The sequence below is a fragment of the Nicotiana tabacum genome, chromosome 17, assembly GCF_000715075.1.
Source record: "Nicotiana tabacum cultivar K326 chromosome 17, ASM71507v2, whole genome shotgun sequence".
Lineage (NCBI taxonomy): Eukaryota > Viridiplantae > Streptophyta > Magnoliopsida > Solanales > Solanaceae > Nicotiana > Nicotiana tabacum.
Window position 1 is genome coordinate 100,497,144 of NC_134096.1, and position 10,084 is coordinate 100,507,227.

The 10,084-nt window shown below is 36.2% G+C and overlaps 1 protein-coding gene across 1 annotated transcript; it reads left to right on the plus strand.

Annotated features, from left to right (window-relative positions):
- The first annotated feature begins 4,019 nt into the window (after positions 1-4,019).
- LOC107765811 (uncharacterized) lies at positions 4,020-10,073 on the plus strand. Its single transcript, XM_016584512.2, has 7 exons — positions 4,020-4,661; positions 6,027-6,063; positions 6,151-6,387; positions 6,473-6,520; positions 7,478-7,914; positions 8,032-8,117; positions 9,526-10,073. Exons 1-6 carry the CDS (start codon positions 4,360-4,362, stop codon positions 8,102-8,104), a joined length of 1,134 nt encoding a protein of 377 aa, XP_016439998.2. The 5' UTR covers positions 4,020-4,359; the 3' UTR covers positions 8,105-8,117; positions 9,526-10,073.
- Positions 10,074-10,084: the final 11 nt, after the last annotated feature.

Sequence of the window (10,084 nt, forward strand, 5' to 3'; positions counted from 1 at the left end):
TATATTTAGGAATTTCGAGCATTTTGAACTTATTGGGGATCGGTTTGGGAGCCGCGCTCGGGGGGAAAGGCTTTTGTACGAATTTTTTGGAATCCAAGCTTTTCAATACCGGTGGTGCCCCCGAGATCTGATCAACCCTGGAGTTATAAGTTTCTATTTTTTTGTCATTTGCTTCAATCCTCTTTTCTCCTGACTCAATTCGTTTTGTCAGTTACTCTAGCATTCTAATAATTTCAGGATTAGTCCCCAATTCTTGTTCATTTGACCTTACTATAACTGGCCCCGTTTTGTGGGTGACTTCTCGGGGTGGATCGGGTTCGGCCCTGCTCGGTGCTTGGGTTTGGCTCTGTAACTGAGCTATTGCTACCTATTGAGCTTGCAATATTTCGAAAATCATACACAGGCCGATCCCGTCTTCACCAACATTTTGGGTATTTCGAACTGCAAATCAAGTTCCACCATGAATGCTGTTTTCGGGGTCGGAACGTTGGTTCGCCTCGATGGCCACATGTGAATTAACGTCAATTGAATCTACGGCCCGAGCTCCAATGAGATCGACGAGTGGCCTTTCATCCCCGGTCGTCAGGTTGTTGTTCTTATCTTGAAGGCCAGCTTTGTTGTCGATAGGTAGGGCCATTAATTGAGGGTTCGTCGTTTTTAACCTGAAATCAAAGACACTTCTAAGAGAAAGTATAAAATGGTGTGTTTTGCAGAGATTCATACCAAACAACCACCGTTATCTTTAACTCCATGGTGGGCGCCAAACTGTTTACCCGAAAAACGGATAGAGTTGAATTTATACGTAGTTCTAAGGATACGTGGTATAACTTGGTAAAAAAAAGAATGAATACAAACCCAATTTGAGTAAAGAATGGTTGATAAACGAACAAGATAAATCAATGTTCAAAGCCCAAAAAAGGATAATATTTGCTATATGTGTGTAAATCTCAACAATCTCTGAATGTGATGGTGTATCAATGTATTTCCATCTGCCTTTCACAAATGATAGCCACTCTTCATCTAATGAAGGAATCCTACTTTGGAATAATTAAAAATACATAGTGGGGATCCCATGATAGATTAGTTAATTAGCTTTTCCTTGATTTCCGCCGAGATTCTCTTCCCTAGTGCGGCTACAACGGCTCTTTGTTTCTTGGCTCGATCTCGATCTTGGTCGGTCTCGGTATTGGTCGGTCTCTGGGTCTCGAGCTTGATATTGACTCGAGCTCGATCGGTCTCTGGGACTCGAGCTCGATATCGACTCGAGCTCGATATTGATTCGAGCTCGATATCGACTCGAGCTCGATATTGATTCGAGCTCGATATCAATCTGTCTCTGAGTATCGATCTCGATATTGACTCGAGCTCGGTATTGATCGGTCCATAGATCTTGAGCTCGATAACCCAACTTCACATCACAACTTGATATTATAATGACGACCCTCGGTCCATCATGCTCCAATCTTGACTAATTATACAAAAGACAAACTTGATTTTGACCGTATACAAGTTTCATAAACTCCATCTTGCTGTCCAATTGATCAAATTTAAGATAAAAAGGAAAAAAGGATTCTAATTCCACTTTATAGTGCATTTAATCAAAGCTAGTATGAAAACAAAAACTTCTGATTGTTTAAGAATATTCGAGTCAATTAAAACGTTCTGATTAGTGGAATTTGAAGGCTGCAGCATGATCCACACGAGACAATACACTGTCATTTCTATTGATTGCAGGACTTATGAAGTACTTCAAAATTAACGCACTCCTCAAAGCATATCCAAGTCAATTTTAAAAACGTTCGAGTTTAAATTAACTATTTAACCAATCAATTGATAAACCGCAAGTCACTTGATGTTGACATTGACTTTAACTTTATGTTAACGTGCTCATGAAAAATAGCTAATCATTTAAGCCCTCGAACAGGTATAGTATATGCTATAGTCTATTTCTATCCAAATCTACGTAACCAAACAAAACTGCTACTTTTTTATTTGCTTTATCAAACTAAATTGGTATTTGAAAATAATTATGTTCTTACTTCAAAGTCTATTTCTATCTAAATCTACGTAACCAAATAATTATGTTCTTACTTAAATATATGTGTGCACACCCATGCTCAAAGTATTATATAATGTGATGGTTATTGACTGTGCCTCTCTAGGTGAGGTTGTGAGTTCAAATTTTATGTCAATCTTGTTGTTTTTTCCTTTTTTTCTAAAATTAGATGCCCACGGGAGATGAATGTGTCTGGTGTTATTTTTTGCGTATTAATTAAGTACTTTTTCTTTTTATTTATTTTTTTGTTTGGTTAATTCTTTCAAAATTTTCATACATTGAAATTTCTATTCTTCTTTTGTCGCTGTAAAATCTTATATGATTAAACAAAATGTGTATATTAAAACTAGTAGCAGTGTATGATGTAGCATATAGTCAATGGGTTAAACTGATCTCAATATTTTCAACATGGAAAATGGATATTGAAGATTTGGCGTCATTATTTGAAAAAAAATTGAACTTATAATTCCAAAAGTGCAATGGGTACGCAATCGTAAGAACTAAAGGTTGAACCCGTAAAAATTATATTCTGGATCCACCTCTTCTTAATATTGCACCCATCCTGCCAAAATCCTGAATCCGCCTCTGCCTAGCGTTCAAATTTCATGCAAAAAAATAACAATTGATCTCTTTCAATATGTTCAAGTTTTTTTTTATATATAACCGTAGTGTCCGGGCCAGCTTACGCGTACCTCGACTAATTCTAAATACCTGCTACTTTTCATTAGCAATATGTACCACGTAACTGTATACACCAATGCTTAGACAGATGAGAAGATATCACCTAGTTATATATATCCAAGTCTTGGTGGACAGAGTTACTGGTACATGTGCTGGCGGAAGGTAGCACGAACCTCGTGCGCAAGATGGTTCCGACATCACAATTTCAAAAAATATAAAAAAACAATAATCATGGTCATAAGTTATTGATATTTATGCTCATGTTAGATTCAGTGGTACAAGTTCACAACAATATACAAGATTTACCAAAGAACAATTAATTAATCTCTGTTTAAATCTTTTATTTGACAAGAGTGGTGAGCAACCTCCACTTCCAACCAAGAGATTATGAGTTCGAGTCATCCCAAGAGTAGGGATTATACTGAGTTATTGTTGTTGTTAAATTTTTTATTTATTTTTTAATTACAAATAAATGCGTTTCTATTTCATTGAAATTGTCAAAGTTGGTATACATCATTTTATTCAAATAGGATTGAATTAATAGTGGACTGAGACGTGACTATAAATTCAAGCTGGATAGAGTTCATTTTCATTAAAATAAAGTATACACCACACGATAAGCTCTGCACAACCGAAAATGACTTTTAGACAGACATGATAACCTTTTAGACAGTCTAATCCAAACACTGTTCAAAATCGTTGTTTTCGAACCCTCCAAAATCCCATGTTTCCTAACCCCATTATTACAAAATCATTCACACTTCCTTTACCAAAAGTATTTGTTCACGTTCAATATTGGCTGTTGCATCAAGTTAGATAATTTAATCAGAAGAGTACGAATTAAAAACATGCAATTAATTATGATTAAGTAATACTCTTTTTAAAGATGGAAATACATATACAAAATATATGTAACAAAGTAGCTAAGGGAATCCCGTTCCAACTCGTATAGTATTTAAAGTTTAGTCAGTGAGAAGCCGAGTTCCGTTATTTAGCGTTAGCAAACTTGTTTTATATATATAGTAAAAAACAATTAAAACTTTATATTGTAAAATATGTCAGTACATTTGTCTATGAAATCATGTTATTACAAATAAAGGGAAAATAAAAAAAATCACACTTAAATTTTAAATTTTAGAAATTTATCATTAAAAATTGTGTATCACTCATTTCTCCATCATGGCAGTAAAAGAGACATGTCTGTACCATCAACGGTACCTGTAAAACCCAAGCCAACACGTGTCAAGCGAAGACATGAGTAGTACATTGTCCTCCGTACAACGGCAGTGTACCGCATAATTTTGCAACCAGCATTTTTATTACACGTGGTCTCTTCCATTTTAACGCCGGAAATCCCTCCACTTTTCCTTTTTCTCTACGTTCTCCGTTCAAACGCAGCACACAGCCAAATCTATATGTATCGCCGTAGATTTATACGGTATCACATAAATTGAGATTATTAGCATAAGTTAACAGATTCGATTTTAAACCCTAGCGTTACAAATCTAAAAGTCTGTGGATCCTACACTTACACTGTTACGCTGATCACTGCTTCATATAGTACACTGTGTGTGTGTGTGTGTGTGTGTTTATAGATATAGTTATAGATAGGGGAAGTGATAATGGGGGGAGTGACGTCATCGATGGCAGCAAAGTTTGCCTTTTTTCCGCCGAATCCGCCGTCTTATGGAGTGGTGGTGGAAGAATCGACAGGGAAATTGAAGATGACTGAGGTGGCGGCGAAGGAAAACGTCGACGTCTTGAGGCTATCGACGAAGAAAGGAACGGCGATTGTGGCGGTGTACGTAAAGAATCCGGCGGCGACGTTGACGCTGCTTTACTCGCACGGTAACGCTGCTGATCTGGGGCAAATGTACGAGTTATTCACTGAACTTAGTCACCATCTCCGGGTCAATTTGATGGGGTATACTTTCTCATGCTCATATAATATTTTTTATTAACTGCAGTTATTTGTGGCTGTTTTTCTTCTTCTTTTTTTTCTTTACTTTTTGGTGTGAAAAGTAGATGTCTTGCTGTCCGATGAGAATGAAACAGTGACTTTTTTTGTTTCAATTGTAGAATCCAGTGTATGCATCAACTGGTTAGTTTATAAGTTTCTTTTTATATGTCTGGGACTTTGTTTGTGTCTACCCTTCCCAATGAATAATAGGAGTATATAATTAACGTCCTAAAGCCTAATGCAGTTGATATACCTTCAGATTGGGTTAATAAACTAGTGATTGCATCAGAAAAATACAGCTGATGCAACTTCAGATTCGGCTTAATAAACTAGTGATTGCATCTGAGAAATTCTTAAATGTCATGCTTTTAGTGATATCTCAGTTACTTCATAAAAGAAATTCTTAAGTGTCATAATTGTATAATATCCTTGAATTTTTGGTATGTTCTTTGATACAAAGAGAGACTTGGTTGAACACTTATACTCTCGTAGTACGATTGAAGTTGAAATACTCCCTCTGTTCCATCTTATTGATTGGATACTGAAATTAGGATATTAATTTGACTTAAATGTATATGTTTGTGTATGTGAATAATAGTAGCAGTAGTTGAAGAAAATGCTTTAATAATGGTTAAAAAGCTAGTTTTTGTGAGAAAACATCACATTGAAGTTTTAAATTCTCATACAACTTTGAAGAAATAAATAACTGTCATTTGTTTTTATCAAAAAAATAATTAATGAAAGTTATTTTATTTCTTCAAAGTTGTAGAAGTTGTATGAGAATTAAATGGTATCAAATACTTTGGAACGAAGGAGCATTATTCTTGATGCTTTTCTGTATGTTCTTTCATATGAAGAGAAGACCAGTTGAGAACTTGTCTTCTTATGGCACAGCTGAAGTTAAGATGATAGATTGATGAAAGCTAGGATTATTTTTCCAGTCAGATCTGGTGAATGAGAAGTAATGCCGAGAAAGCTTGTTTCTTTATTGTAAGAGATAAACTTTATTACATCTGGACTACGTGGACTGTACAAGTAACATTTAGACCTTGCCCATGTATTGTCTTTGAAATTTACCTCTTGTTAGAACTTTTATGATCTCCAAAAAGTGAGAGATGCCCACTGGCTGTTTCCATTGTGTTTTGCTTCCTTTCGTCCTTTTTAGCTGATTGCATAAATCTTAATAAAACTTGGAGGAAAGTTTACTGTAAGTTTTGGAAAAGCTGCTTATCCTTGTCCTTTTGAACAGCGAAAATTTTGATCTTAAACCACGTTAGTGGGCTTATACATCTTTGAAGTTCAAATTACCTTAAACCTTTCTTCTGGCAGATATGATTATTCAGGGTATGGACGGTCTACCGGCAAGGTATTAAAGATTTATTTGGATGATAAATTAGAATGGAGATTTGTTGAGGTTAAAGTGTTAAACTCTTATATTGTTATTTTCCTATAGCCAAGTGAGCAGAACACTTATGCTGACATAGAAGCTGCATATAGATGTCTTGAAGAGACATATGGGGTGAAAGAGGAAGATGTCATATTATACGGACAGTCAGTTGGGAGTGGACCCACATTGGATCTGGCATCGCGATTGTCAAGATTGAGAGCGGTGGTTCTTCACAGCCCAATACTCTCCGGACTTCGTGTAATGTATCCAGTGAAGCGGACATATTGGTTTGACATATATAAGGTTAACATAATATTTCTAGCAGTTTGTAAAGTTTAGTTGAAGGACTTGAGTTCATTGTGTAATTAGTTGCTTCTTTACGATGCAGAATGTTGACAAAATACCATTGGTAGAATGTCCTGTCCTTGTTATTCATGTGAGTATCCATGTTTCTTCTTCAACTTTCTACATCTTCTTCTACATTTCTTTAGATTAAATTGAAGTGTTGTATCATAAATTTCAAAACCAATTCACTGGTTAAACTGTGATCTTTGGATATAAACTAGGGTCATTCTGATTATGCATATTGGAGTAGGTAAAATCTTCCTTGCTTGATTGTGTTTATGGAGGACCTAGATTAGAGGTTGGATTAATGTCTGGAATTCTGCCTCCAGATCTCTCCCATTTAGCTTCCACTTACGAGCCTCAACTCCACCCGTGCCATGCTAATCTTCACCTCTGTTTTTCCTCTTTCTTTTTGGGTTTTAGATTTTTTATAACCTTTTTCTTTTCTTAATAGATTTCTATATCATGCTTTCTGTTTGGTTGGCTGTTCATGTTCCCTAAATATTGTATTGGTTGACATATGACCTCTTTTCGGTAAATGGGATAAGTCCACCACATTCAAATAGTCAACTTATATATATATATACACACACACACACACACACACCCCACTTTGTGTTATCTTGAATTTGTGTCTACATGTTTATTCCCTTTTTACATTTTCAGCCATTTCGTTCCGCAGATGTCTTGAAAATTCAAATGTAATAGCTCAATCAGACCTTTTGCTCTTGAGCTTCATGCAAGTCAATGCAGGCGATTCAAAATAGGACAGGGAAATATGAGTTATTGTCTTACGAAGGCTAAGAGTAGTATCATGTAGAAAAATTGATTTCCCTTTCATATTTTATCATCAATAATTCGTTGTAATGCAAAAAATCACAAACTCCGCCAAAAATTAATTTTTCTACAGCATTATAGTAGTATCCTGTTTTCTGGATGTACCTTCTCTGAAGGCCAATTTATTCTGTTTTCCGGATGTGATATAATGTTAACTCTTGGATTCAGAATTTCTAGCTGATATATATGCACTTTTTTGGGGAATTTCCAGGGCACTGCAGATGATGTAGTTGATTGCTCCCATGGCAAACAACTTTTTGAGCTATCCAAGCAGAAATATGAACCATTGTGGGTTAAAAATGGTAACCATTGTGATTTGGAGGTCTTCCCTGAGTACATAAAACATCTGAAGAAGTTCATATCAGCTATTGAGAAATCAACTGTTTTTAGAAATGGATCTGCACTATGTATGGACCAAATAGATAAACCTCGAAGCAGCACAGATTGCAGACCTCGTCCAAGCACAGATCAGAGAGAGAAATCCAGGCAAAGTGCAGACAAGAGAGAGCCTAGAACAAGCACAGATCGAAGAGATAAATCCAGATCTAGCGTGGACCGCAAGGAAAAGAAAAGCAAGAGTTTGGATCTTTCAGAAAAGGCGAACAATAATATGGAACAACCAGAGAAATCTAGAAACAGCATTGACCGGTTAGATTACCACTTGCTAAGAGTACTTCAATTTACCTCTATGTTAATTCATAATAGCCTGATATTGTATAAAATGCAATAACTGCTTTCATGACTAATGGATGCCACTGGCGGCAGCTTTGGTGACATGATGAGATCTGCTGTATTGTGCAATATCGACTGTTTCAAGCCTGTGGGAGCAAAGGTCTGAATGTCTGGTAAAGGTTAGTTTAAAATGATAGTCAACTCCACCTTAGACTTTTGAGCAATTTGGTTGTTTATTTGGGTTTTATGGTGTCATCTTCGATTTTTACCTTCTCCGGACTATATCGTGTATGCAATATGTTCCTAGGAAAAACTAAATGTTTTTTCTCTTCTTTCTCGTGCCTGATTTGCTTCGTAATTTTGGTGTCTTTATGTCTTCTCCTAGTAATACATTGGCTAGCCATTTGGTCGATGTTTGAAGTCCTTGGGCTAGGTTCATTCACCTCAAATAACTCAGTGTTAGTCTGATTACCTACTTTAGTGCACAGTCATGAAGAATGGATCTGATCTTCTAATGCATTTTATCAATGTGTTCCCTTTATCAGACATCTTTTGCAATTCAACAGCTTCAAAAGCAAAGAGATTTTATCTATTATCCTGGCTGTGGGGGTGTGCCTTTTTTGTCCTTTCGTATAATCTTGATATGAGCAAAGCCCTTCTAATGAAAGAGTAAGAATGCTTGAAATTTTGATGATTACTTGAAGAAGTTGTTTGGCAACTGGCAAGTGCAAGTTGGCAAACCTATGCTGTATATACTCCTTTTTGGTATTCAGTGGCCAAAATCTATTATGTTTGTCTTATTTCTTGATTGCCTAAAATTTGATTTTCCTGCCAAAATGCTAGAATGGGAAATCTTTCACCTGTAAGACCAATTACATGGAGTATATGTTGCTTTTTTGTTCTGGAAACAATTCCATATATTTGATCCCGAAGGTTATGTCTGTAATCTGAAGTTTGGTGCCTCCAGTCTTGTTGATGAATCATCCAGCTGAAACCTTTAATGAATCACTGAAATTAAGTGCAATTGAGGTTCTTGTGGTTGCTATATGTTTACATCATTGTGCAGTATAAATCACTGCAAAAGGTGTTAATTTATCACAAAAATTTCTAAAATATTTGTGAAATAAGGCATTCAGATAAAACCTTAATCTCTGAAAAGCTGGCTGAGAACCACCTCAAGAGTAATTTCTGGTGATTAGATAATAAACTGCAGAAATCGCAGAAAGGATCTCCTTTGTTGTTTAGGGATGGATTTGGCCCTTTGTAGGAAGAATGCAGGTCACTGATCATTTGCAAAGTAAACATTTTCCCACTGTTTTGCTGGTACCAGTGCATGGAGATCCCACATCCTTCCACTTAATTTCCCTTGTGATTAGCCGGTGTGAATAAAAAATAAACAGTGTTTTGGTTGATTATAGAATGTAATACTTGATTAATCCATGCTTCATTTGGTTTAGTAGAGATTGTAACGATTTTTGTTTCAACTTCTGCCCATTTTTCGCTTAGACGGATCTCCAGAACCTGCATGTTTTGTTAGTATAGAGTTTTGTGGAACACTTTCGCTTACAGTTATCCGATTGCTTTCAGAGGGCAGTTTCATACCAGGCAACGTTGCTGGAATTTCTACCAAGGATGTGCATGCTTCTGAGCTCGACTGAACTTTCCAATGCAAACACTGGTTGTAGATACCACGGCAAACCAAAATGGTCTTAGCATGATATAGCTCACACGAGATCCTACAATTCGGATGAATGGGGTGGTAACCAGGGAAAATTGGTTGGGTTTTCTCCCTTCGGGTTGGATGGTTATATATATATGACCCATTACAAGTGTTCTTTATTTATATGACCAATTTCATAGGAGATCTATATGCTAAGACGTAGGAGATCAGTGCTATAAAACAAATTATTTTCTTCTATTCAAATTGTAATTGGTTATTTTATACCATTTCCTCTGTCCCCGTTCCTGTGCCAATGGGAAATGTTATACTAGAATACCCTGGAGATATGCTCTTAACCTGTTACTCTTGGAAGCAAACCCAACTTTGTTATGGATTCAGAAGGCACCTAATCCTTGTGTGACGTTGTAGCAGCCGCTGAAATAAAAATAAACTATATCTATTCTTACTTTCAAAATTACTACTGTA